This window comes from Giraffa tippelskirchi, chromosome 10 (assembly GCF_054371585.1).
Source record: "Giraffa tippelskirchi isolate mGirTip1 chromosome 10, T2T-mGirTip1v1.2.pri, whole genome shotgun sequence".
NCBI classification, from domain to species: Eukaryota; Metazoa; Chordata; class Mammalia; order Artiodactyla; family Giraffidae; genus Giraffa; species Giraffa tippelskirchi.
Window position 1 is genome coordinate 160,887,372 of NC_137284.1, and position 27,798 is coordinate 160,915,169.

Here is a 27,798-nt window from a genome sequence, read left to right on the forward strand (position 1 = left end):
GGGTCCCCACCACTTGTCCTGGACCCTCTGCACTGCATCCACCAGCTGCTTGGTGATGCCCAGATCACGTTTCCAGTCCCTTGGCAGAATAGCATGCTTACACATGCATACACCATGTGCACACACATGCACCCACCCATGTACACAGTGTACACACCATGCACACACTCGTGCACACACGACACACACATGAATGCGTACACACACGAACGCACACGTGTACACACACGTGTACAGATACACACGCACACACGAATGCATGTATGTGTACACACATGAATGCACACACATGCACACACTCATACATCCGTGCACGTGCCCATGCAGGGGAGAAGCACGTCTCCAGAGTGAATCCCGAGCTGGCCTGAGAGTCTCCACAAGGCAGTGCTCATTCTGACCTTTAACCTGTGCCCCGCCAGCAGCCAACACCCTGAGAACAGCTTTGGCTGCAAACCCGGGCTCCTCTGGCCAGACTGCAGCTGCCTTAAGTGCCGGCTCCCATGGCATCAGTCAACTGTCCAGGACAGCCCCCCAGTCAGCAGTGTTTACGGAGCAATACTGAGTCATGGCTCCCATTTTGTAAACATTTTCTCTAAATGAGAGGTAAAGACAGAGACACACCTCAGCTGACAGAGGTGAGAAGGGCATCCTGCTCGCATCTCAGTCTGGAGCAGTCTGCAGTCAGAGATGTGCGGCCGGGACTGGCCCGTCTGCACCTTCCTGGCCTCTGCACTCGCCCCCAGCCCCGCCCTGCATCCAGTTACTGCCACTTGGACGGTCCTCGACTGCCAAGCCAAGAGCAGCAGTCACTTTCCTGTCCTCTGTCCCACTTGGTGTCTGGCACAGAACAATGAGGCTCTCAGGATGCCCGCTCATCAGTGGGTACCGCCTGCAGCCAGCAGCCCCTAGGGCCCAGGCCCCCAACACCGGGCAGTGGCCGAGAGGCTGCGGGGGGCAGGGGCTGCCTGGGGGCTGGACTCAGGCCCTCAGGTGGGGCTGGGACATCACTTGTGAGCCGCCGGTGACAGCTTGAGACTGCTCTCATTTTCCATAGCTCTACAGCGCAGGAGATGAAATCACAAAGTTACGGCTGGCCTATTGGTTAAAGACGGGCCCAGAAGACACGTTACTAAGTTCCTCCCGGTGTATCTGACTCGTCCGCCGCGCACGAGGTCCCGCCCCAAGCCGGCATGTCCTTTCAGACCTGGGACACACGCTGTCTGCCCTGTTTCTGATCACCATCAGCGTGAAGTCGGGGAAGAGCTGCGACAAGGAAAACATGGGAAGGAAACACGTGACTCCACGGAGCATCTCCTTTCTCTCCTGACCCAGTTACCATGGTTTCCACAATGATCTCTGATGCTTCAACTAAAAGCTGGAATTCACGGAGGTGCAGGAGACATTGTGTCTGACCCACAACCCCGGCAAGACCCAGAAGCCCTCAAACAGGAGGGTTCCAGTCCAGCTAGAAGCCCCCCAGTGGGGCCACCATCGTAAGACAAATAAAACAGGAAACAAACCCCACACTTCCTGGACTCCTGCAGCTGACAGCTCACTGGGTCCTGAACGTCAGAGACGCCTCACAGCTCACGTCCAACGCGGCCTCTGCGAGCAAAGGTGGCCTGGAGTGTCCCCATCTGTGTGCATGGGCGTTTCAGGTTCATATTCAGACAATTAAAAAAAACAGCCAAGTCAAGTGGAAACAAACTGCCCACCTCTTCAGAGAACCCTGGACCTGACGTGGACATGGATGAGCAGCTGTTTCCTACAAGAAACTTCTGTCACCTTCCTGGTTTTCTCCTTGCTCAGCAGATGCTGAATCCCCATAGTCCGTCATCACCGCTGTCACATTCATCCACGTGTGGAGCTCAACACACGCCCATCGCCATGTGCTGGGCGCTGCTCTGGATGCTGGAGGTCAAGGGTGATGTCCTCGGGAGAGTTCTAAACACGCCCCTGACCAGCTCCTCTCGCACCGATACCTTAGACCCACCTGCCGATCAGGCTTTACCGGCACCGAGAGGTCCCTGCTGGGGCTGAGTGTTCATTCCACGGATCCGCGCCTTCTTTTCAGAGGACACGCCAGGGAAGGAACAGTCGAGTTCGGGTCTGGCTCAGCCCGGGGCGAAAGCCCCTCCAGAAGTGAAGGGCGTTCCAAGGTGCCGAGGAGGGTCCTCAGGAGGGGCCGCGCTGGGCGGCCGGGGGACAGATGGGACGCTCGGGGGTAGAGCTGGGGGAGGGCTTTCAGAGTGAGGCTGCAGCCTGCACAAAGATTCCAGGGCAGAGGAGCGCGAGGGGGCGTCCGGGGCCAACACGGAGCCAGGCAGGGCACAGAAGGGCCCCACAGCTCCCCATCCCGCCCGCTGCCTCCTTAAGGCAGAGGGCAGGGCCGCGGGGGCGTGGGGGAGGACAGGCAGCTGCCTCCACCTCAGAGACAAACTCACAGCGTCCTCTGGGGACCCGGTTACGCCACCGAAGCTGCTGTGAATGGCGATGTGGCCCCCCAATGCTGATGCGCGGGGTGATGGGGGCAAGTCGCCGTCAGTCGGTTTGATCTCGGTTCTCCCAGCTGTGAGATGAGGCTCTGACCTCTGAGGCCAGCAGGAACGCCTCAGGCAGTCACCGCCAGGAAGGCACAGGGGCCCACCTTCCCCAGCAGGCCCGAGCTGGCGGCAGCCCTGCAGGGAAGCCCGAGAAGGGGCGTCCGCGGCTCAGGAGGGGGGCTGGGAGGGGACCCGAGGGCAAGCAGACACGAGGGCACTGCTGGCCAGGGCACGGGGCCGTGAGTCGCAGGTTGCTGGAGCCAGTGTGACGTCTGGGCACCCAAGACGCGCCCCAGGAATCTGTCTCTGGAAGTGGGGGGCCACAAGGATGGGGGATCAGAGTTAAAACGCACATTTCACGGCCATCATCCAGGAAACACTGGGTCCGAAGTCAGCAGAGAAAGTTCGAAAGCAAACACCAGGAGAACTGAGTTTTTCCCTTCGTTTTCCCCTTCTCGTTTCAAAGTCAAATTCTGCAGTCGCTGAACTCAGGGCTCCACCTCTCCTCGGGTGTGGGAGGGGAGGGGAAGCCGGGGTGGGGAGACGGGGGCCAGGTAACCCAGCTGTAACCGCCCTGCCAGCTGACGGCTGCTGCACAGACAACGCCTCCCCCCCACCCAAGACCACCGGGACTCTACTTAAAGAGCGCAGTGTACAGGATTGTGAAGGGTGTAATCTAAAGAGCATTCCTTTCACTGCTTACTCTTCTGCCTCACTATATACAACATGAAAATGATAAAATGCTTACATATAAAACGGATCCAAAAATTTTAACTTTAGAGGATATACATCTAGTTCCATACTAACAGTAACATCCTGGGCAGTGTTAATAACCCCACCGTCAATCACACAGACTCTTCCAGCTCATTTACGATGAAATATCAGAAACCTGTGCTTCCTGTCGGTAACCCTCACACACCTTACACAACCGAGCATCTTAAAGCATCTGGCCTTCCTTGCTGATACAATCATTTGTGAGTCTTCCTTTTCTTATTCTCCAAATAGTAACAGACGCATGCAAACACACACCCAGATACCTAACTTTGCTGGTTGCATTATTTTTTACATTAAAGAATCTTAAAACAATACTTTTTCACGACTGTCACCTTCCTAATCGGAAGTCACCTGTATGAATACCTTGCCCTTGCTAATAAATAACCCGCCACAATTCCATTCTTAATTATCAGCAAGTCTTTCAAAGCAGGAAGGCTTTAGAGGGCTTCCGTCATAGCTCAGTTGGTAAAGAATTCGCCTGCAATGCAGGAGACCCTGGTTCGATTCCTGGGTTGGGAAGATCCCCTGGAGAAGGGAACGGCTACCCATTCCAGTATTCTTGGGCTTCCCTTGTGGCTCAGTTGGTAAAGAATCCGCCCGCAACGCGGGAGATCTGGGTTTAATCCCTGGGTTGGAAAGATTCCCTGGAGAAGGGAGAGGCTACCCACTCCAGCATTCTGGCCTGGAGAATTCCATGGTCTGTATAGTCCATGGGGTCACAAAGATTCGGACACGACTGAGCAACTTTCACTTCTAAGGCAGAAAACCCCAACAGAGACTCAAATATCTTGAGCCACAAAGTGTAAGAGCAGTTGACTAGATGCAGGAGAGAAACACTGTCACGGAGCTTCTCCCGTCACAGGCGTCCCTCCGGTGACGTCTCCCGAAGAGGTGCCTCTCGGGCAGCACAGACACAGCCTCCCTGGCTCCCGGAACTCCCGCCTCCATCTATTCAAGACCCTCTCGGACCTGGGCTCCACCGCCTCCAAAGGCCTCTCTCTCCTCAGTGTAAGCTTCAGCTCCAAAAAGACGCCTCTGTCCACTGCCCAGACTTCGGCTCCCTCTTCCCCTGGGCACCCTGCCTCTTGTCTCTCCGTCTGAGCTCCCTCGCTCACCTCCTCTGGAAAGCCCTCCCTGACCGCCCCAGGCTCCCAGGGCCCATCACAGAGCTCTCATCTCAGGCACATGCCTAACCCAGCGTGAACGGGTCCCCCCTGTGAACCCTGCTTCAAACAGAGTTCTCTTCTGCCCCTGCTGTTTAGCAACTGTGATGTCATCACTGGAAGAAGTGGATTCTGGAAAAGACTTTCTGGAAAAGTCCTACTTGGCTCGAGGCATGTGGTCTTCCCGAGGCTCCCTCCCCCAGGGTGACACAGGCCTTGCAGCCGCTGGCCAGGGGTGGGGACAGGGTCCCAGCACCGAGGCACACAGACTCCAAGCCAAAGGGGCCTCAAGAGACAGCAGTGTGGACGTTCAGCCTGCTCCGGGCGGGTCAGCAGACCGCCCTGCATCGGGAGCTCGCAGGGGCCGTCTTCCTCACCTCGTCCCCGCATGGTCCTCTCTGACGTTTGGAAATCGCTGTCCCCTGCCTGACACCCCCAGGTTGGGTGGTGCAGCTGCTCTTTTCGAAGCTTTCTCCCCTCGTAAACACACTTCTGTGGCCTCCGACGGTCTGAGCCGACGGCCGTCCGCTTTCCCCTCTGTGAGCTCTGCCCTCTGCCGTGCTGGGCCCGTGTGGTGTTAAGAGCTGGGCTTGGCTGCCTTTGACGGGTGGGTGCCTGTCACCGTGCGTGGCACTGGGGGGGACCCTGGGCCCAAAGGTGCCCGTCGGGCCAGCAGGGTCCAGCACGCCGGCCCACCCTCCAGCGGGCTCTGCGCCCCTCCCGTGACCCTGGTGCTGGAGGTCCGCATCGTGCCAACGACCTCTCAGTCACCCAGGCGGCGCGGTGCCCAGGCCTGGGGTGGGTTTGCAGCCGCCGCCGCGTCTGCGAGAAGCCCCCAGCCGGCGGGGCACGACGCCCGCCTCTCTGGTGTCTCCCTGGTGCTCTCACTTCGGGAGGAAGGTGGCACAGGGGCTGTCAGACCGGGGGCAGGGCGTCCTGTCCAGCGAGCGTCCCTGCCACCTGCCTGTCCCCTGGGGCCAGTTCAGCTCTGCTGCCCGCCACCTGGGGCCTGGGACCAGTCACACCCACCCCATGCCCACTTCCTGCACGCGTACGACAGGCCCTGCTGCCTGGAGTGGCCCCGCGGCACGGACCAGGGCAAGAGCAGGCTTTCCCAGCATGTCTACGGGCACCGCTCATGGGACCTGCTGGCTGGGGGCACAGGGTGGGGCTCTTGGAGGGTCTTCCAGGCCCTGGGCTCTGACGGCGCGTGGCTTGGGCGTCTGGGAGGTGGAGGTGAGAGCCCATGCTAACCAAGAAGGGCAGGCGGACGCGGACACCACCCCCCGCCAGAGTCAGAGTCAATGAAAGTGATGCACCTTCCCTCCCCGCCCGCCCCAAACCGTGCCCGCCTGGACCTCCCTCTCGGGTACACTTTCTGCCCTCGGCTGCCACAGGACAGCACGAGACCGGGAAAGCGGCCTGCACGGAGGAGGCCGGGCGAGCCCCTCCTGCCGCCACTCCCCAGGCCGCCTGGGGTAAACTCCAGATCCGCGGACACACTGCCAAGAGGAGAGCTGACCGCAGTGCCTAACACGGGGTGCCGGGGGCGCCGCAGAGGCCAGGCCCCAGCATCCTTCGCGTTAGACGCCCCAAACACATCACTGGGGGGTCTTCGGTGCTTCCTAAGTCTTGTCTGATTGGCACTGTCCGATCAGGGCAGCGGCTGCTACATCGGGATGGCATGTTTGCCGGGCATGCGCAGCTGTCTCTTTGGCCACCCTTCTAGACTCCAGCCTCCCCAAGAAGACATTTCCAAATCTCAGGGCCTATTTCCAAGGGAACGTGTGTACAGTCGCTGCTTTTGGAAACAGCACGTTTGAAAATTTAAGATTTATGAGAAAAACATGCTACCAATTCAGGTCTTCCACGTTCAGACCCGGAGTGGAGAGGTATCGGGAAAGTCTGACTGAGCACGCAGGTCAGAGCTCGCCGGCCCTGAGCCGGATCCCCTGACACCGAAAACACAGGCAAAAACCAGGTTCCGGAAACGGGTCCCTTTGCTCTCATCACCCAAAAAGTGAGCACGTTTTCCTGGGGTTCTCACAAGGCTGCAGGCAGGGAAGCTGCAGACTCACAGCGGGGCCCAGGCCTGTCCAGGGATCTCGGGGCCTTGCCCTCAGCAGCCTGGCTGCTGCCTGAAAACCCACACCCCTGCCACGTGACCAGAATTCGGGACGTCCTGAGGGAATTCTGCCTGCGGTGGTTGGTATTGACGGCCACTTCTGCAGAGGCAAAACCCGAAAGACTAGTCCTCAGGCCTGACTAGGTCGTCACAGAAAGAAATGTCCTTTAACAGTATTTCAGGGCACCCTTCCAATTTTAAAGCAGGGTAGATTTTGCTTATTGGAATTTGCACACAAAATTATTTCAACCTGAGAATTTAAACATAAAGCCATGCCAAGCTGCTAAAAGATACGCAGTGGACTGAAGTGGGAAGGGCTAGTTTAGAAGCTGGATCAAGTAAACCCCAGGAATTCACTGCTGTCCACCTCGAGGGGGGTCGGTGTCTGTGTTGGGAGCTACACCAGGTGAGAAGAGGAGACTCACCTGGGAGCCGGCCCGAGTCAGAGGCCAGGAGACGAGCTGGCCTGGGGCCTGCCCCTCGCTGAGCCCGGCTCTCCTCGCCCCAGGGTGGGGTCAGGGGGCCTCTGGGCTCCTGGGGCCACTGTTTACGTGCCCCCGGCCCGACCCCGTCCTCTCCTCTGGGTCTGGCTCCGAAGGCCCCAAGCCTGTGGGCACCAGGAGACAGACCATCAGAGGAGGCCTCCTCACCGGGGATTCTGCAGAGCTGCACCCTCGCAAGGGGAAGGGGAGTGGCCGCTGCTCTGAGATGATCAAAGCCTGGAAGACGCAGAGCGGCGTTCAAAGAGACTCGGAGGGGAAGGCGGGGACACCTCTGATCATCCAGCGGCTTGTTTCTGCCCAGTCTTGCCCAATCCCCTTCCACGGAAGTAGGACACTGACGTGACAAAACTCACTGATGGGCTGTGACTTGGTCCTGCAGCCCCGGGGTTGCCCTCAGCGAGCACGTGTGTGTGAATACACGCTCGCGTATGCATATAATGTGCGTGTCACGTGATGTGCCATTTGTGGGGAAAATAGGAATAAAAGCAAAGAAATTGGCCTTTTAGATCAAAAATACAGATTTAATCCAAGTATCTTATGTTTATCTATTTAGAGGACAAAAGTAACATTTGCTAAAACAATGGAGAAAGTTTAATTGCAGAATCCCATTAAAACATGACCTTTAAAGATGGATTTCAGTTCTTCTAAAAGTTAATACACTCAATTCTTTCAAGTCCAAGCAAATTAAACTTCAATAGATTACCTGGTGAAATTGATATCTTGTTAAAATATGAGTCTATCAAGAAAGACGTGATTTTTCCAATAGGAAAAGCTAATGAAAATACCACACTCTCACACGTATGTAAGAGTCTTTAAAATGCTGACTCTTGTCTATAAGATAGTTCTATTTTAAGGGACAAGAGAAAAAAATGTTTACACGTATTTGCACTGGAAGCTAAGAATGCAAATTACTAGCTGTTTGGAAACAAGTTTAAAAAAAAAAACCCGCCGAGAACTCAGGGACACTCCGCGAGCCCACAGGAACCCCTAAACCCTGGATTACGAGCAGGCGGGGGCTGGCACGGGGCACCAGGGACGTCCAGGGACGGATTTTAGCCGACGAAGGACCAGGGCTTCATGAAGGGTCAACCGCACGAGGGCTGTCCTGCCAGCAGAGTCTGACAGCAGCGCCACTGCTGTGCGGTTTATTTGAGTCGCGTGGCCTCTCTGCTTGGGAAGAAGGAGGCAGACGCCCAGATGCACCAGGCCCTCCTGCAGACCACCAGCCTTGAGCCGCCACTACCCCCTGACAAGGCCTGCAGGAAACTCTCAGCTCTTTCCTTTAAAGGGTGACCTCCTCCTATTCTGAGGTCAGTAAAACTTATGACACGGCCACCTACCCCTCCATCATTCCCAGGCCACTTGCTTCTCCCCGAACGTGCACAGTACTCATTTTCTCCTTCAGAAATTTCATAAAATGAACGGGATATTCCCAGACGCCCCATGAAATAAAGCTTCATATTAAGTCATTCCGTCTTCCTTGTAACCCCGGGATGAGGGTACCCGCAACCTCGAGTGTAGGGTAGAATTAGCAAAGTGCGGAAGTCCAATGATTTGAAAGCGAAGCACGGGAGCCCAAGATACCGTCTGAAAATGACTGTTTTGGGTTCAAAATACTTTAAAAAACTTTTTCAGGCAGATTTTTAAACTTGAAGGGGTCTCCACGGCAGTTATAGAAAGCCCTAATGAAGTATGGATCCATGAATGCATGAATACCTGCCCTGTTTACAGATGCAGACTCCTCTCTGTGTAACGGCACCCCCACCAGTCCTTAATACATGACTCAGCAAATGCAGAGCTGAGAAGGAGGACAGCCTCAGCCCATCTGCTGAGCGTGCTCTGCTAAAAACAAGCCCAAGCGAGACGACAGCCCAGGGCCAGCGTGCTCCGAGCAGCGAACGGTCCACTCCGAGGGAGCAAACCTCCACATTCAATCAAAGCAGTTCCCACAAGGGTATTCTGTACAATCTCAGAGCCAAGCCCACCAGAAAATCTCCACAATGCTTTCATTTCCAAAGTTTCCTAGACCCTATTTTTAAAGTTTTTTCTGTCTTCTTTCCTTCTTTTTTTTTTTTTTATTAATCTGGATTGGAGAAAAGCACACATTTCATTTATTGTCTGGATTACAGATTCTTATTAAACAAACCAGAGCTCATTATAAAATCAATATCAACTTAACCACCATGCCCCCAGGAGGAACCACATAAAGGTCACTCCAAGAAATTCAAACAATTTTCCTGCTGGAAGGGCATGATTTTAATTACAGATACTATTAATTAGAGCTGTCACTGGGAAGCTTTTTTTTTCCTGTTAATTATCACAAACTGTGTCCTAAGTATGCATTTGCAACCTGCACTTTTGTCAGAATGAGTCACTTCTGCATGCAAGCCCAACCTTTCCATTCTATCAATATTTCATATTCGAATTTCAAAGCGTATCAAAGGATGCCATGCTTTCTAAAACCCTCCGCCCGTGTGATCTCCCGTCTCTCACACACAGAACAGAACCGGTGTGATAATTTATTTATGTCCTGGCACAGGCCTGGCCCAGCAGACCCGGCTGCCTATACTGGCCTTGCTCAATAGAATTTCTGGATAAAGTCTTACTAGTTGGTGTGACATTTTTCCCCAAGCTTCTCCTTCAAACGTGCTTTTTCTTTTGCTTTGAAGCAAAGCTAGCTCTGCTCTTGAAATGCCATCTCCCACACATCTCAAGTTGCTGTTTCTTTAATAAGAAAAGACTGCACCGACCAGGCTTCTGACCCCCTCCAGAAAACCAGAGACTCTCTTCATTCAGCAACACCACCAAGAGTTTTGAAATGGGGAAGAAGGCTGTCTTCTGGTCTCTTTTAAGCAGAGCGATTTTATAAACTCATCCCAGTGCCTTATGTGAGATAGGGTCAGGGTGTCTCTCAGATAAGCTCCTGGGGGCGGGTGGTTCTGGAAAGAGCTTGAGCATCCTCCAACAGTGTAACTGTGATGACAGAATGATAATATTTATAGATGTGACTGTAAAATAGGATGCATTATTTACATGACATATTCCATACCAGTCATGTGACCTGAGAAAACAAAGACTGCACTCCAATGCAATGAGAGAAAGTCTTTTACAAAATAGACCGATTGAATTTTAAAGAAGATGATTGAGTAAATTACTTTCCCAGGTGGAAAATATACTCAGAGTTATATTATATTTTCTGTTAAAAGCAGTCGAATGCCCTGGCCGGCATATATTCCGGGCTCACACGGCTGTTAAAACTGGAGGCGTGTTGTCCTTACAGAGCACTATGGAACCCGGAGTGTGTGCTCCAGAACCCCCAGACATCCTGTGAGTTTTTCCTGTCCAGTTTGGTCTGAACCTGCCTCCCCTCACTCTCATTGGCCCCCATTTCTTTCCAGGTGTGTTGGGGCTGTTCCTGTAACCCGCCCCGCAAGGCTCTCCTAAAGACGGCTTGGTGTGCTTCCCAGCCACCAGCCTGAGATTCCACGTCATCCAAGTCACAGCGAAGGCGGCAACAGACAGGGTCAGAGGGTCTTTTCATCTAAGACCCCGAGAAAGTCAATGATTTAAGAGACATCTTCATGCATCTATACAACCAGTTTATCTTCCAACTCCTTTTGTTTTTTTATTAATAGTGCCCAAACTAAGAAAGATAACAGATAATACATAATTCATGTATTGTACATCCTCCACATTTCTAATTAGCAGCCTGCTTTCACAGCTAACGTGAGACCATCCCAGAACAGCGTCAGATTAATTTAGAGCAGGAAAACCAGGGTTGCAAGGTATTTACATGAATGCTAATGAGAAGTTTCAAATCGTCATCACACAAGAACCCAAACTACGAGCAACCGCTGGGCACGGGGAGGGCCTGTTCTCAGGGTGGATGGGATGGAAACGGCACTGAGAAAAGCGTTTCTTTACCTGGTAGGCGCTGGTGGCGTCTGGGCCCGGGGTGCCCACCAGTCCGGACAGCTTCTCCTTCAGCCTCTCCTGAGAGTTGTGTCGCAGGCAGTAGATGACGCCAGACGCCAGCAAGACCCCCACGATGGCCGCGATGGAGACCAGGGTCAGCACGACGAACTTGGTCGAGTCCTCCTGTGCTTGCTGGTGAGGCAGAAGCTTGATTCTGCTTCTCTGCAAACGAGAGGGGGCAGGTGAGTTCCCAGCTCCTGAAAACCATCCTTTCCAAACACACCCTCAAGTGTAAAGCTCTGGGCTGGCACCCGACCGACCTGAGGGCGCCCAGCAGTACAGCCCCCAGCCCAGCGGCCAGGGTCCTCTGGACACGGCGCACCTGGGTCAGCAGTTTCACCAAGAAGATCAGCAGCAGCATCACTCAGACTCAACAACACAAAGTATCTGGCAGCTAACTCACTGCCTTAAGTAAAACAAAGCCTTTCTCCCTTCACAACAGGTAAGAGGGGCATTTAGGGCCATCACCGAGGTATCTGGGGTGGAGGGACAGGTGGGGTGGGGGGGTAGAAGCCGCAGGTCGGACCAGTGGCCGAGCTGTGAAGGCAGGCGACTACTCCTGGCTACACTGCAGGGAGAGGCCAGTTCAGAAGCCCTTCTGCTCTCCTTCTGAGGAGCATCCCCCCGGTACAGACCTCTGACGGGGTGGGGGGCGGCGCTTGCACCCGCGCAGACCCCCACATGGCGGACTTGGGCACTTTTCCTTGACAGCAGCTGCAAGACAGGGGCTCGCGATGGTCCAGGAGTTCACTGCTCAGCGGGTGAAAGGTAAGAGAGCCAGGTCCATCAGCTTCTCAGGCCTGATGGAGGTGGGGGGTCAGAACACCCTTTCTGTGCTCTCACTGTCTCCGTGCGCCCTCATTAGCTTCATTATAAGGAATATTAGCAACAATTAAAAAACGCCAGGGGGAGGATGGACCGGCTCTGGCCAGCACGCCGTCCACAATTACCCGGGAAATGAATAGAGACGCGCCCGCCTCGTGCGGGTCGCTGCGGGATGAGCACAATTAGCAGACGCCTTTCCACCACCTAATTTCGCGCGGTAACAAAATGGACTTTTCCCCATGAATGCCTGGCCGGCCTATTCATTATCTCCCTTCTATTAGTGATTTTCTGCGCCGCGTTCGGCCTCCAGCTCCTCACTTCCTCCGGCTCCCAGTGTACACAGGGCCTCTTATGTCAGGCCGGGCCGTTTTTATCTTGTAATCATAAAGGCCACCAAAGCAATTATCGCCGGTCTTGACTGGAAAAGCTGGTCATTAATTAGCCTCCTTTGCCTTCCGTGCGGCGGATTAGCTGATGCCAGGACTGGGTTAATGGAAACGCGGGCGAAATGAGAAAAGACGCCGGATTTTCTTGCCTGGATGCTCGGCTCCGAGGAGGACGGCAGGTCCGCCCGCGGCGGGAGGGACGGAGGCGCGGGGACGCGGGGGGAGGCGCGGAGGGAGGGGTCGAGGGAGGGACCCGGAAGCCGGGCGGCGCGGGGAGCGGGCGCGGGGAGCGGGCGCGGGGAGCGGGCGCGGGGAGCGGGCGCGGGGAGCGGGCGCGGGGAGCGGGCGCGGGGAGCGGGCGCGGGGAGCGGGCGCGGGGAGCGCGCGCGGGGCCCCCGGCCGGGGTGGCCGGTCAGCCCGGCCCTCCGCGTGGACGGAGCACCGGGCGGGAGAGCCTCCCCGCCCCTCCCGACCCTCCCTTCGCTCCTCCTCCGGCCCACCCCGCTGCTTCCAGAACAGTCACCCCGAGGCCGCCGGCTGCCGCCCCCGCTCCCCGCGCCCAGAAACAGACCGGGGCGGGGGGCCCATCCGCGGTGCCGGACCCCCGGGCGGGCCCGGAGGGCGCCCGACACCCCTGCGCCTCCCACCCTGCGCCCAGTTCCTCGCCCGCACGCGGGGCCGGTGGTTGGCGCCCGTCGGGCCGCGGCCGGTTAACGGGATGCGCGCCCCTCTCCACGCGCGCCGGCCTGGGACGCTCCCCCAAGAGGCCGGCGGGACTCGGCCGCGGGGGTTCCCGCTCCGCCGCTATCCCCTAAGTGCCGCCCCCCTTGCTCCCAGAGAGGCCCGGGTCCTCCACACCCTGCCACGCGCCGCGCCGAGTCTTCGCAGACCAGCCGGGACAACAACAAAGGAGGGGCCGCGGCCGGCGGAGGGGGCGTCCCGCTGCCCCCCCACCTCGGCCCTCCGGGCCATCGCTGCTCCCCACCCCGCCCAGGCACAGACGAGCGGCGATCCCCGCGCCCCACCTAGGGGGGTCCTGCCCGGGCCTCGGGAAGACCCCGCGCCCACGTGACTGACCGCGCCCCGGAACGGGGGCTTCCCGAAGCTTCTCGGCCCGCGACGGGACGCGCACACGCGCGCGGTGACCAGCCTGGCTCCGAGGGAAAGCGCGGCGCCTAAGTGGGTGGCCCACAGCTCAGTGCGCACCGACGGGCCGTCGCAGCGCGCTGGGGACGGAGGCCTGCGCCGGTCTCCTCCCGGGCGGTGCACGCCCGCTGGCCCTTCGGTTCCAGGCGGGAGGCCATGAGCGCACGGGAGCCCCCGGAGGAGGCCGGCGGCGGCCTACACTTTACCCTGGCCCAGGCCTGGGGCGGCAGGAAAGGTCCCGGCGGGGCGCGCCCCCTCCCCCCAGGCTCTTCCCGGGGGAGGCCAGGCGGCCTAAGCATCCTTGATGCCCGAACCCGACGGGCGCCGTGACCAGCGGTGCGCTTGGCGGGGGTGGGGGGTGGGGTGGTGGGAGCGGAAAGGAGCCTGCCTGCTGCCCCTGGCGCCGCGCTTGGAATTGGCTCAGAGGTCAAAAAAGAGCGTCCAGGAGAGGGACTGCGGGTCCCTCCTCCCGGGCCCCCACTGCCCAATCCCCGCGGGGTCCCAGGTGCCTCCCGAGGGTGTAGAACTGGACCCACGCCCACGGAGTCCCCTCTTCTACGCCCTTGCCCTGCTCCCCACTTCCCCGGGCCGGAGCTGCCCCCCCAGGAAAGGGATGGCTGGGTCGGCAGGCTGGGTGGATCGGGAGAGGTGTGCTGAGGCTGAGGATGGCGGGCGGGGCGGCGAGAGGCCGGGAGACCCGGGTTCCGACCACGGTGGTGCTGAGGCCGCAGGAGCTTAGCGGCCGGCTGGGCACCCTGCCTCCCGCTGGCGCCAGGGCACCTCGGTCGGAACCTGAAAAGTCACGCTCCTGGCGGGCGGCTCAGTGACTCCACGGCCTACAGAGTGCCGCCAGGAGAGTGCGGAGGCGGCGACTGTCGACTGCAAGTCCAGTGTTAGGAATCTTGGAAGAAACAAAAATTTATATTCATTTAAAAAAAAATTAAAGAGCACAAACTCCCTCCTTGTCACAGTGATTGTGTTGAAATAATTTAGGATTATTTCATCTCCTTTCTTTTTCGTAGAGTTAAAAAAATCTCAGGACCCCTGCTAACCAGGAGAGGTGAGAGAAGGACACGTGTGCTTTCGCTTAAAGGCGAGTCCGTCCTTCCAGGAGTAACCTGGGGCCCGGGTCCCCCTGCGGAGCGCCTGCGACTACAGGTGCTTCCTGCCATCTCAACCTGGGGCTGAGCCCTGCAGAGAGCCCTCCACTAATTAGAGGCATCTTGTCAGTCTTGACTTGGAATTGAAAGAAAATAATGTTTAAATATTTATGACTTTGACATTTACAGTCAGGCGTCTTTTAAAAGCGGACCGCCTCCTTCTGTACAGTGGCAGCTCGCTTCCCTCCCGGAAAGTTTGGAGCAGGAAGGAGGAGGGTTGGAGGAAGCAGTCCCTGCAGCCTGGGCACACCGAGAGTGTGGGGTGTCATGTACCCTAGGATGTAGGGGAGACATACACACTAATATGTATTACTAAGCTTCGGAAGTAGGAAAAGTATGATTTTTAAAAATATTCAGGAAGAGTTAAGTCAACTTTATATCAGGTTAGATGCATCTTGAGAGTAAACTGAAGTTCATCTTTTTCCCACTCAACCATCTCCACCTGCAGCTCCTTGAATTTATAATATAAAATATTTGAGAAGCTGTGATTTGAAATACTCATGTGACCACAGAGGCAATCAGTGGAACTGCCCTCAGCACCCGCAGACATTGTCCTGACCTAGTTAAACTATTTTGATCTGTGCTTACAAGTGAAGGTGCATGGGGCTTCCTTTATGTTATCTTCTGAGCCATTTCTGGAAAAATATCTTCAGAACAGTTTTTTTAGCAGTCCATGTGGTAATCTTAAAATAAAAGAAGAGAGGAGAAAAAAGAACACTCTATACCCAAACTTGATTGAGAATAGAGGCAACCACACAAATACAAAACTTCATGGTAAAAATATTTGTTGACAGGTAGAAAAATTTAGTGTTTTTCTAAGACTGTGCTATGTAACCAGTTAGCAAGAGTAATTCATTACCTAAGTCACTGACTTCAGTTTTAAAACACACTTGTACACAAAAACTTATGGGCACTGGCATGTAGCAATTTCATTGATACTAAAGTTCTAATACTGTGGATGTTTTCATTTGCATCATTTCTAAAGAATTTGATTTGCAAACCCAGCCTTATCCTGTGTTCCTCTGCACTTTTATGTTACTATAATGGTAAAGATATTTTTCTCTGTAAAATTTAGAAATTAATTTTAGGGACTACTCATGAGCTGCTAAAACAAGTCTGTCTTTGGTTTCCCAGATGAATCATCTTAGAATTACTTGGGAATTTCATGATAAGTTTACTAAAATATATTTGCTAAGATATAGTAACTATCATCTTAAAGCTGATCAAAAATTTTTAACATTTTTCAAGCCATGGGAATGACCAAACTTAAAAATATAGGGGGGAGGTGTCTTAAAATATTTTAAAAGTATTTTTAAAAGCTGTTAACTGAACTAGTTTTAATTTGGACCCCGCCACAGAATTCTAATAAATGAGAGAAGTCAGGCGGAAATAATCATGTATTAATTCTCTGCATTACAAAATCTTTTCAGAAGCTATTATCAGAGCAAGAGGCATTGCGGTCTGAATTCAGGGTGGGAGAAATCCTTTGTGCAGCTGAAGGCTATTGTTCGTCTGTGCAGATGAAATTGTACTTGCAAATCTACCATTCAAGTAGCCAAAAAAAAAAAAAGCCTATAAGGGCAAAAGAAAACAATCTCCAAGAAACAATAATTGTTAAATGTAAACTTTAATGAAAATAAAGTAGGGATACGCCGTTTTAAAATCGGCTATTTGTGAGGTGTTTTTCAGGCATAGGCATAAAAATAAATACACAAAAGATGATAAATAGTCTATTTGCATCTTTAAGTACTCCTGGAAGATCAGTTTTGGGGAAACACTCTGTTTTCAGGTGTCAGGGAAGATTTACGACATTTATATTTAAAGTGGGAAAAACACTCCCCTGTGAACTAATTTTTAGCAGAGCTTCATAAGCACCAAATTGGGGTGGAGGGAGTGGGGCCCGGGCCGGAGGGATGGACGGCAGCGCTCCGCGAAGGGACGGGCGCGCCTCGGCCGGGCCATCGCTCCGACTCCGCAGCAGGTTTACTGCACCCGAACTCAGGCTCCGCCAATCAACTCGGAGCGCGGCCAGGGGCCCGCGAGGCCGGCGCGCACCGTCTGCCCGCGGCCTGCCTGGAGCCGGGCGCGCCCCTGGGGTCAGCGGTCCGCAGGCTCGCCCCTGCTCTACAAGGAGCTTCCCCTAGGCAAGGACCCAGCCCTTCTCAGCACTGGACTTTCCGCTTCGTCTCCTTCTCGGAGCCTGAGAAGCCGCCGCCTGGAGACTCGCCTGGAATCGCGCGGGTCAGGCTCGGGCTGCGGCGCCGCTCGGAGCGGGGTTCCCGGGGGCGCACGGCCGTTTTCGGCCCCTCCCCTTTCGACAGGCCCGGGCCTTCTCCCTCCTCCTTCCCTGTCCCTCCCCCCTTCCTATTTACGCGATCCGCACCGAGGTCAGAAAGATCAGACCGCAGCGCCGGACACAAAGGGTTCAGGGTTCCTGGGCGCCGCCGGTATTCACGGCACCGAGGGGTCCCCAGGCGGCCTCAGCTCGTTTCCCGGGGACAATGGGGGGGGGGCCTAACCTCCCCGGCCACAAAGCGCGCGAGCCGCGGAGCAAGGATCGATGCCCACCCCAGGGCCCGGGGAGGGGGGAGCCCGGCAGGCCCCCCGCCTCACCTCGCCACCCCTCTCGAGAGCCAAGCAGCGGACCCTTGGCTGCGTGGGGTGCGAGGGGGTGATAAAGAGACGAGAGTTCCCATGTCTCCTGCACACAGACCTCCACCTTCTCACACTTCGGTTCGAGTTAAATTCAGAGAAGGTGGGTTTGCCTTGCAGCGCGCTTGACCCCAGGCGGGGAGGCTCCCTGGTGCAGGCCTGGGGCCGCTGTCTGCGCACTTCGCTCAGCCACCGGGCCGCAGGGCTGGAGCGCGGGGGCCGGGGCCGGGGCAGGACCGGCCCGCGGCGTTGGGCAGCCGGCTGGAGCGCGGTGAGCACTGCGGCCCAAGCGGCGGGGGCTCCCGGCCCCCCACCCCCCGGCCGTGTGTTTGGAGGGTGCATGGGCAGTGGTGACGGTGACGACACCCCCAGCCGTCCAACGTGGAGCAACCTCTGAGCAGTGATAACGCCAAAGGGCGGGAGTCCATCTCCCGCTCAGAAAGGCCTCTTCGGCTGAGGTTCCCACCCCTAGGTCGGGGTCTGCCCGACTGCCCCGAGCGACGCTGCTGGAAAACCCCAAAGCAAGTCCCAGTTCAGAACCACACAGGGAGTGCTGAAGGAAGGAAATCGAGTCCCTCATTCAAACAGCTCCGCGTCAGAACTTTCTCTGGCAAGCGCGCGCCCGCCCCGCCGGGGAGGGGGCGAGAAGGCGCAGGTTCCTTTAGGGGGAGGGGAAGCGGCCGCGCCGAGGCTTTTCTCCACCGGGCCGGGAGGTCCAGGGGCCCCTGCCCTCTCTCAGGCCGCTCCCCCCGCCCCCGCACTCTCCTCTCCGGCGCTGGACGGCTCGGAGGCGCGCCCCGGCCCCAATGAGGAGGGCGAAGAGCGCCCCAAAATGGGCTGGGAGGAAAATGCCCCCACGCTGGTTCCTTCCACCCTGGCTGCGCATCTTGTCCTTCACCTTTTCCCACCGCCCTGCCTGTCTGCGCCCCGCGCCCCCGCCCCGCTCTCCTGCGGGTCTGAACTGCCCGGAGGGGCTGGCGATGCGAAGGGAGAGTCCGAGAGGCAGTGGCCGCAGCCCGGCCCCGGGGGTCCCCGCCGGAGCCGTGCGGCGGGACGGCGGCCACCCCCCTCAGTCTTCGCGCTCAGGACGAGCTGCCACCAGGCGGGTCACCAGGGGATGTCCACCCCTGACCCACGCGGGGGATGACCTCAGACGCAGACCTCCTCAGCCAAACAGAGCCTTTGGCAGGCAGCCTGCTGCGAGTCAGAGTTAGCCCCTGGATAGGGCTCTCCAAAGCCCGGGTCGCCCACCCGACCCCTCCTTCCCCGCCGCGTGCAGTCTCCGTCCTTCCCCGGCTCGGGCTGTTCTCCGCGCCACCTACAAGCCTGGCAGGTGCCTCCTTCAGTGGGTCTCGCCCGCTCCCTCGCGCCCCCGACCCAGCCCTTGTCCCTTTTCCGATGGCCCCACCAGTGCCCACGCCCCGGCCCGGCGTCCCTGGTTACCTGAAGCGGGGCGGGCGCGGGCGCCCAAGCCGGAGCAGAAGGGGGACGTGCGTCCGGCCAGACGGCCTCGGGGCGCGGCGGCCGCGGGCAGCGGCGGCGCCATCACCACTGCCAGCCTTTTCCCTGTGCCGGATCCACAGACAAGCGGGACCATCCTGCTCCTGACCACAAACTTCTCGGGCAGCCGGCGGAGACAAAGGTGCCGCGCGCCGCAGCTCCCCCGGCCGTGGCGGCGGCGGTACCAGCTCGGAGCCCGCGGGAGCCTGCGCTCCGCCCGGGCGCTCAGCCAGGTTCCGTGGGCTCCGCCAGGGCCCGGGCCCGGGGCAGGGCGCTCGGGTCAGGGTGCGGCGAGGGCGGGCGCCCGGCTGGGCGCGGGACGGTCCCCGCAGGGCCCCCGGCCGCGCGCGCAGCTCCATCCAGCGCGGCCGCCGCGCCCCGCCTTATATCCGGCCCGGCGCGCACCCGGCCGGCGGCGGCGCGGCTCGCGGCCCAGCCACCGGTTGCTATAGCGATGTCCCCCCCACCCCCCACATGTTGCTGACAGCAATTGGCTAAGGGGCCGCGGCTCTCCGCGCACCCTCTCCCGCCCGAGACTATGAATGGACATCGGCTTTGTCAGTCATTTGTACAGCGCGGCAGCCCGGGCCCTCGCCTTTTCTTTCTTTTCAGCCTTTCTCCCTTTCATCGGCCGAGTCGCACTTCAGACTGGGCAAGTTCAGGGTGGCACCCGGGGGAGAGGGCACTCGGCAAGAAATGTCAACCTGCGCGGCTCTACTGTGACCTCTGCTATGGGGGGGGGGGGGAACGGACGTCCAAACTCTTGGCAGGAGAAAATCTCAGGACAAATCCTTCTTCCGAGGTAGTTTGAACACTTTTGCCCTGGGGGCCTTCCATTCCCTTTCTGACTAGAAGCCGGCGCAGGACCACCTGCCAATCGGCGCGTAAATACCGCCCCCGCCCCCACCCCCGACTCCCGCCTTCGCCTGGGCGGACGCAGGAACTGCCGAGAACTTTTGCCATCGTTCGGTCCAGGCGGGCCGTGGGGCCATCTGCCCAAGACGTCGGACCGAGATGGCGGGGAAACCAAGGCGTCGAGCCGCCCGGGTCACGCCGGCCGGCGGGAGGGGCAGAGCGGGTCACAGGGCCCAGGGCGCGAGTCAGCCAGGCCGGCGGCGGCCCAGGTCAAGCAGGGGCCTGGGGGGCCGTCAGACCCGCTGGGCCTCGCGAGTGGCCTCTCGAGGGCTCCCCAGGCCCCTCTCCCACATTCTCCTCCGCCGCGCCCTGGACGCCTGGTCGCAGCCACAGGTCGGGGCCGCCCGGTGCGCGGCGCCCCCGCCGAGCGGCCGGGAGCGAGAGAAGAAAGCCAACATCTGTGTGTACAATGCGCTCTCGGGCCCACAGCTGCAGGCACAGGGGGAAGAAGGGCAGGAGGAGGGGAGACCCTTCACAGGCGGTGACAGTCTGCGGAGGGCTCTTTCGCTTCCCCTTTTCTGGAGACCCCGGCGCCCTCCTCCCGGGCCCCCTCTCCCGCCGCCTTCCCATTGTTCCCGCGCTCAGGACAGCTGGAGACGGCGGCCCGCGCCAGCAGGGCGGCCCCTCCTCACCGACGCCCCTCCTGCCCGCTCCCGGCGGCCCGGCCGAAGCCCCTACGCTCCTCGCTGGTCAGCCCCCCCAGCCCACTCCGGCCCCCTGGCGCGCTGCCCCCAGACCCGCCCCGCGCCGACGGCCTCCGCCGTGGCGCTTCCCTCAGGGACACAGAAATGCCTAAACCCTCCGCCCGGGGCTCAGGGCACGAGGGCCTGCGAAGGGCTCGCCTCCGGCTAGAGTGTCCCAAGGACTTCTTCCTCTGACCGAAGGCTTAAGCAGAGAACTACTTGTGGTTGGTGCTTCCCTGATGGCTTAGATAGTGAAGAATCTGCCCGCAGTGCAGGAGACCCCGGTTCGATCCCTGGGTCGGGAAGATACCCTGGAGAACCGCAATAGCAACCCGCTCCAGTATTCTCGTCTGGAGAGTTTTGTGGACAGAGGAGCCTGGTGGGCTACAGTCCATGGGGTCGCAAAGAGTCGGACAGGACTGAGCGACTAACACTTGAGGGGCCGAGAGTGGAGTGCTTCGGCGAACCCGGGCTCGCTAGGCCTGGGAGGGCCCGAGCTCGTGGGGGCTGGAGGTCTGCGGGCCGCTTCGTCCGGCTGCCAGAAGCGCGAGCGGAAACTCGGTTCCGGGGTGGGGGGCAAAGGGGAACCAGGCTCCTCACCAGCGGCGCACACAGCCCCAGACAGCCGGCAGTACAGAAGGGGGGCCACCCCGAACCTCGCGTCCCTGCGCGGGGGTACAGCGTGCAGACTCCCTCCCGGCCGCCCTCCGCGGGGCCCGGGTACCTCCTGGAAAGAGGAGGGGAAAGGGAGGAGGCAGGAGGGCCCCAGAGAGCCGGGGAGGCCTGCAGGAGGGGACCTGCGGCCCTCAGCCTGGCTGGGAACCGGCCTCTCCATAGCAACCGCCTGTGCGCGCGCGCGCGCGCGCGTATGTCTGTGTGCGCGCTCGTTTGTGTGCGGGGGAGTGGGCTAGCGGGCCTCGTAGGCCACGGTGAGGGGATCTGCGAGCCCTGGGGGCGGGGGACAGGGAAGTTCTCTCCGGAACAGGGGGCCCGGCCTTTAAGGACGTGCTGGGGACTCTGGGATCTGGGCACGCGGCGGCAGGCACCGGCCGAGCAGGGGGGATGAGCCCGGGCCCCGCACTGGGCCGTAGGGGCACCGAGGGGCCGGGCCCCGGCTGTCCGGCCGCCTGCCGCGGTCACGGGGACCTGGGGCTTGGCGGGCTGAGCGCGGGCGGTGGTCTTCACCTAGACCCTGCGAGGTGCGGCGCGGGGCGCGGCGAGAAGGGCGGAGGAGGCCCCGCGGCCGCAGTGGGCGCGCCTCCTTCCCGGCCCGCGCGGGGTCCGCCGGGCGCACCTGGGGTCGGCGCGCGGGGCGGCGGGGCTCGAGTGGCCGGAAAGCGCACGGGGGGGACGCTGCGCGGGCCCCCAGCGACGCGCGAGGGGCTCCGGGGGCGCCCTCCCTGCCGGCCGCCGCGGCGCATGCCCCTGGCTTTCCTCGCGCTCCACTCGATGGCCGGGAGCCACAGCCAGGTGTGAGGACCCCGCTCGGACGGGCAGGGGAGTGGCCCGGGGGAGGCCCGGTCCAGTGCCTCGATCACCAAGGTGGCGCGGCCCCCACGCGGCCCCCGGCCCTACGGCTGCGCGAGCAGGACCGTGGCCGCGTCGTCCAGGGCCCCTGGGGTGGGGTGGGGGTCAGAGGGTCGGCGACCCCAGAGAGGACGTGCAGCTCAGAGCCAGATACTGTCCTGTTTTCCACAGACACCATACGACATGTTAAAGAAGTAAATAACACATCGATACATTCATTTCATCCTGCTAGTTCTCCCATTGTCCCAAAGGGTTTCAGTTCCGACATCAAAGCCGCGCATTCCGGGTTTCCAGGTTTCGTCTGAATTGAAAGCCGCGTCTTTGTAGTGCTTTCAGAAAGGGTGGGAGGCGCCACGGAGGCACAGTGGGTTTGCTCGTGGTCACTTTAGTGTATAGTTAGAGGGGCCTTCAACTCTGAATGCAGGTTTTCATAAGCAGAAAAGTCTTTTCTCACCCCATACCACATGGTGTGTTGTTTGTGGGGCCCTGACTCGTCAAGTTCCCCTACCCCTTCCTCTCCGACACCCCCCAACCCCACCCCAGGACACCACGCCTGACTCCAACACGCCTGACTCCAACACTCCCTTTCGGAGCTTAAAGATAAACGGATTGCCTAGGGAATTCATTAAAGAAGGTATTTGTATTTTAGGTTCTGATCCTTTTAGTCTGTTTCAGAAACTGATAAATTAATCCACCAGATTTTCATTCTATTTCCCTTTATTTTAAAATCCTTTCTTATATCCAGGGCAAAGAAAAATGTATCATCTTTTAATTCTTGAAAATACTTTAGTAGGAAAGTGTTTTGACAATAATGTAAGACTAGGTTCAGCTTATAACTTGGAGAATGTTAGGATTTTGATTTTTGTCCTGAGAGCTTAGACTTCATTTAATAATAAATTCCAATTTACAATTTCAATGACATTTTCAGAGAAAGGCTTTAAACATGATGCAGAGTGTTTTTGAGAGGCATGTTGACTGAAATTATTTATATATGATGAGTATATTATTCATATAAAAGTTAGGATTGTTTAGCTGATGAATAAAAAGAATAGCATATGTGAAATTCTACAAAGTATCTAAACAATATAAACAGTTTAAAATGACATGTTGATTTTGCTAAGACTTCTTTTAAAGTGAAGTTCATATTTGTTATGTGTAAAACCTAATGTTCTGTGTTAAAAATCTCATTTTCAATTTAGGGAACACCAAACCGTTATAGATCACATATTCAACTGATTAGACTAAAGTTCCAATGAACTAAATTATCAAAGAAAATGTATTTTAAAACAATATAGAGAAAAACAATCATGGGAAACATTATTATAAAGCAAAACAATACCTATTTCAGAAAATTTCAAAATTATGATAAGATAGAAAATGGCAAAAACACCCTCTGAAATACTTGCCTGATTTCATAAAATCTGACTCAATTTTGTTTAAAATATTGAATAATGGCACATGCATTATATTTAAAATACTTTTGATTTGTAAATCTATACAGATGACTTTAAATTATAAAAATGAAATTTGATCCTTTTGAATATTGTAGCTATGTATATATTGTATTTTCATACATATATAATGTTAAATAACATAACATTTTATATCAGTGAATGAATTTTGGAAAGTAGGATGCTTTAATTGGTCAGCCTAGTGAAACAGTAACTGGCACAGATAGTTTTCTAAAAAGGATGCTTGCACAGGTCAGTGTAGACGACTCAGAATTGAACTGCATTAGTTGTAAACAGCAGTATTTTCAAGGGCAACGTTTGGAAGAGCTTTAGACACTAATGGAAGTCCTTCGTCGTGGAGACAGGGGACAAGTCCACGGCAATGTCTGAATGCAGCCCTTGCCAGTCTCCCCTGCACACCAGAGCAGGGCCAGCAAATTTACAAATGGGTGCTTCTGCAGCAACTTTAACACATTGCTGCAAAACCTTTAAAATTGAGAGGAATGGAAAAATAATACAATTATTGGTTCAAATATTTTACTTTATTTCAAGAAAAATGTAAATTCTTTACTCAAAGAAAGTCTTTTTTTTGGTTTTTAAAAAATTACCAACATAATTCAGCTTTTATTATTAATTCTCATTTGGCTCCTATTCAGATTGATCTAGAGCTTCCCAGGTGGCTCAGTGGTAAAGAACCTGCCTGCCAATGCAGGAGACTCGGGTTTGACCCCTGGGCCGGGAAGATCCCCTGGAGGAGAAAATGGGGACCCACTGCAGTATCCTTGCCTGGAGAATCCCATGGACAGAGGAGCCTGGCGGGTACAGTCCATGGGGTCGCAAAGAGTCAGATACGACTGAGTGCGTGCACGCACACACACACACACATGCAGATTGATCTAGAATTTTTGAAATACAAAAATAGGAACTCTTTTATGAAACAGAGTTGCTATTACCTCCAATGGCTTAACATGATCACACAAAAGCATCATATTAAAACCAAAAAATGTATTTCAGCGAGAATCTGTGCTTGAAGGATTGATTAGCAAATATGTAGGAATTTTAGACTTTTTCAAACTTTGAAATTGCAGTTCCTGTAAGGACAGTAAAAGTTTCAAAGCCTGACTATTATTATTATTAGTCTGTCCATTAAAAGTAGCATTCTGAAAAATTTCCTAGGGACAGAGGTTTACAAATAGAGCAGTCTCGCTACAAGTTAATTTGGTTTTTATTCTCTAGATGCTAGCCTAAAAGATATTATTTTCGGTTTCCCTCTTTGTAAAGATCTTTATTATTTACAAAACAATGCTGTAAAATACATATTTAATCATTGACGTCCAGTATAGTAAATACATTGTATGTTCATACTAGGTTTTATTCTTCTTCACAAAACTGCCCTGAAATTCTGTAAAGTACAGTGAATACTGGCGAGAGAGACTCATCACCACTGACGGAGCACCTGACTCTTTGGGAATGTGTGCGTCAGGCCGTCAGGTTCACATGAAGCGCAGCAGTGCTGTGAGGACCGTGTGGCTTCTCTCTCCTTGGAGGCTAGAAGCGCCCTCACATGCTCTGCCATACACGTCACATGCACATTACATATGCACGTCCACTATGATTGCTTGGAAGCAGTTTTATTTTTTTCCTGAAATTGCTTTGGAATTAAAAGAAGGACAATAATTCACGTAAATGTTTATTTCATAATTATGCATTTCAGCTTCCTACTGTCCACATATATTTTTTTTAGGAAAACACGGAAGGGTATATGGACATAGTTTCCCATTAACTGTAAAACCGTCACAGCCTGACAAGTGGGCTTAGTACCTGGAGTCCGCAAAAGAGGACTCAGTATAAAGTGGTCTTTTCTGGTTTACGTTGCAAACGTGTACCAGTGTTGAGATCTAATGGGTGCAGAGCTCCTGGAAGCAGCCAGTGGCTTGTCATTCTGACACGACGTGGCGCAGTCCCAGAAGACTCAGGGTTAGCTGTCACTCTGAGAAATCCAGTAATGGCCTTCAGGATTCTGTACGAATTCAACCGTCGCTGCCAAATACCCGAGTGAATAAAGAGCAGTCGAATCTTCTCTGTGGATGCCGCACAATGCACGTTCACATTTAGAGAGTCGGGGACAAAATCACCCATCGTTCTGCTGTACACGGGGTGCTGTGGGGGACCGAGATGCCCAGCCCGTGTGCGCACACACATACAATCCCCCGAGATCTTTCAATTCAAACACTTCAGGAAATTACATACTTCCTTCGACCTTTCTCCGTCACATTTGAAATTCCCGTTCAGAATTATCTGGGGATGTGCTCAAACAAAACTGGAAATCTGGTTTTATGTTTTCTCAACATTTTGGATTTCTCATTCCCCCAAGACCCTATTATTTACCCTGATCACTGTCTAGTTCACTCTCCTTATCGCCAAATGGCTTCTTGAGTATCTTTAAAAACAAAATAAACCTTTAAAGAAAGATTACTTTTTAAAAGGCCATTTACACGGGCACTGCCCAAATGTAGCAGCCACTGGTCTGCTGGGCGTGGGGCTTCCCAGGTCATGGCTGGGGACCGGAGGCCCCTGTGGGCTCAGTGTGGTCAGAGCAGATGCGGTTCTTTCTCGTCTGTTGGGTGTCCTGGTTTCCATGACAACGGCCTCTCTGTCCTCAGCGTCCTTCTGAGGGTGAGGCTTGAGGCTTTCTCATCCTCCGTCCCCCCGCGGTCAGGTGTGGCCCTTCCTGCAGACCACGGCAGGCTCTGACCTCCTACCGCGGTCCCCGCCTGAGCCAGCTCAGGTCGGCTGCGTCCCGTGTCCGCAGGGCACTGCCCTCAGGCCTCAGGGTCCTCCCCACTCCATCTGACCCCTTCCCTTCTCGCTGTGACCTGTGCCAGCTCATCCCCAGGTTGTGGGACCCTCTCCTCCCACCACAGAGGAGCCTGGAGGGTTACGTCCATGGGGTCAGAGAGAGTCAGACACGACTGAAGTGACTTAGCGCACACACACAGGGGCAACCCAGTGAGATGGTTTAGAGAAAGGATTCCCACCCAACTCCTGCCACTTCCTGACTCTGGCCTGAGCAAGGAGCTCCGCTGCCTGGGGCCTCTGGAAGCGGAGATGAGGGGGGATGGTCTGGTGGGCGTTGGAAGAGTCAGAACAGAGGTCTGGCCTCGGAGGAGGGTGGAGGTCAGTGCTGGGGGTGCTTGCTGCCTGTTAGCGTTTTCTCCACCTGGTGGGCGCCACCATCATTTCCACGAGGCACACGGAGATCCTGGGTCCAGACCAACGCTGACGCTGTGATTTAAGGTGACACAGCTCAGCAATGGAAGTGCAAAGAGGAAGTGTCTGCAACAGAGGGAGGAGGCCCTGCGCGCCTGTGAGCAGGCCCCCAGTTCTGAACCCTGGTCTGCGGCTTCTCCCCGGGGCAATCAGAGGGACGGTGGAGGTCTCAGGTCGGTCCACTTGCTCTTCCCGGGAGAGCAAGCGGGTGGCAGACCCTGGCGGCCCAGGGCCAGAGACAGGTGCATCTCCGGAGTGCTCAGACCTAAGTACCTGCCACCTGAGGGCAGCCCTTTCCCACCAGGACCGCTGGGACAACGCTTGTGAGCCACGAGCTCTGTGCTGTGTCCCAGCCTGTGGGAGTCACTCAGGCACCTTCCTAAAACCGACGATCCTACGGGGTTGGAAGCATTACCACCTCCGTTTTCCAGACGAGGACAGGGAAGGGCAGCTTGGCCTCACGCAAGCGCCGCGGGCAGGATCCAGGGGAGGGTTCGGGCGCTAGTGCTTCTCGGGGTCGCCTGTGGCTGGAGGCAGGGCCTTGAGCAGAAACTCGGGTCTCCCCAGATCCGGGACCGGGCTGCAGGCCCAGGGCAGGTCACGGGAGCACGTCTGAACCGCCCCGCTGGGCCCCCTGCGGTGGCAGCGAGGACGGAAAACGGCCACGTCTGAGCAGAATCCCCGAGGCACCCAGTCCCTCCGGGTCGGTGAAGGCTGCAGGGATCTTCCTTCTGACATCATCCGACCCAGAGCGCCCCATGAGACTTCAGAACCAGAGTGCCCTGAGAGACCTGGTGCTTCTGGTTTTCATCCTCAAAGAAAAATCCCCGTGGTTATCCGATTTCAGGAAAGAGCACCAAAAACGTGGGGGTTCGACAGTCCCGAGCACTCTGACGCTCACGCTGTAGACGCCGAGAGGAAAGGCGGGTGACCGGTCCTGGGGGTCTGCGGCCGGGCGGGGGGACCGTGGTCATCCACAGGCGCTCATCCCTGAGAGCCAGGCCTTCCTCCCCATGGCTGTGCTCCGTCATTGTCCTGGCTTCCCCTCTGCTCACACCTCCTCTCTTCCTGTTGAGAGCGCCGTCTAGGTGCTGAGCGTCCCGTCCACCCTCGCCCTGTCCCTCCTGCCTGTCCACAAGGGTCATCGGGACGGCTCATCAGGGCAGGCCCTCCTGCCCCAGGAGGTGCTCCCAGCAGGGC

General features: G+C 56.5%; 1 protein-coding gene across 1 annotated transcript in view; it reads right to left on the minus strand.

Annotated features, from left to right (window-relative positions):
* The window catches only part of PTPRN2 (protein tyrosine phosphatase receptor type N2), a 587,908-nt gene that overhangs the window by 97,274 nt on the left and 462,836 nt on the right, over positions 1 to 27,798 (minus strand). Inside the window, exon 13 of the mRNA XM_081535514.1 lies at positions 11,033 to 11,245. Coding sequence (XP_081391640.1) covers positions 11,033 to 11,245 — 213 coding nt within the window. The remainder of the gene's footprint in view (positions 1 to 11,032; positions 11,246 to 27,798) is intronic.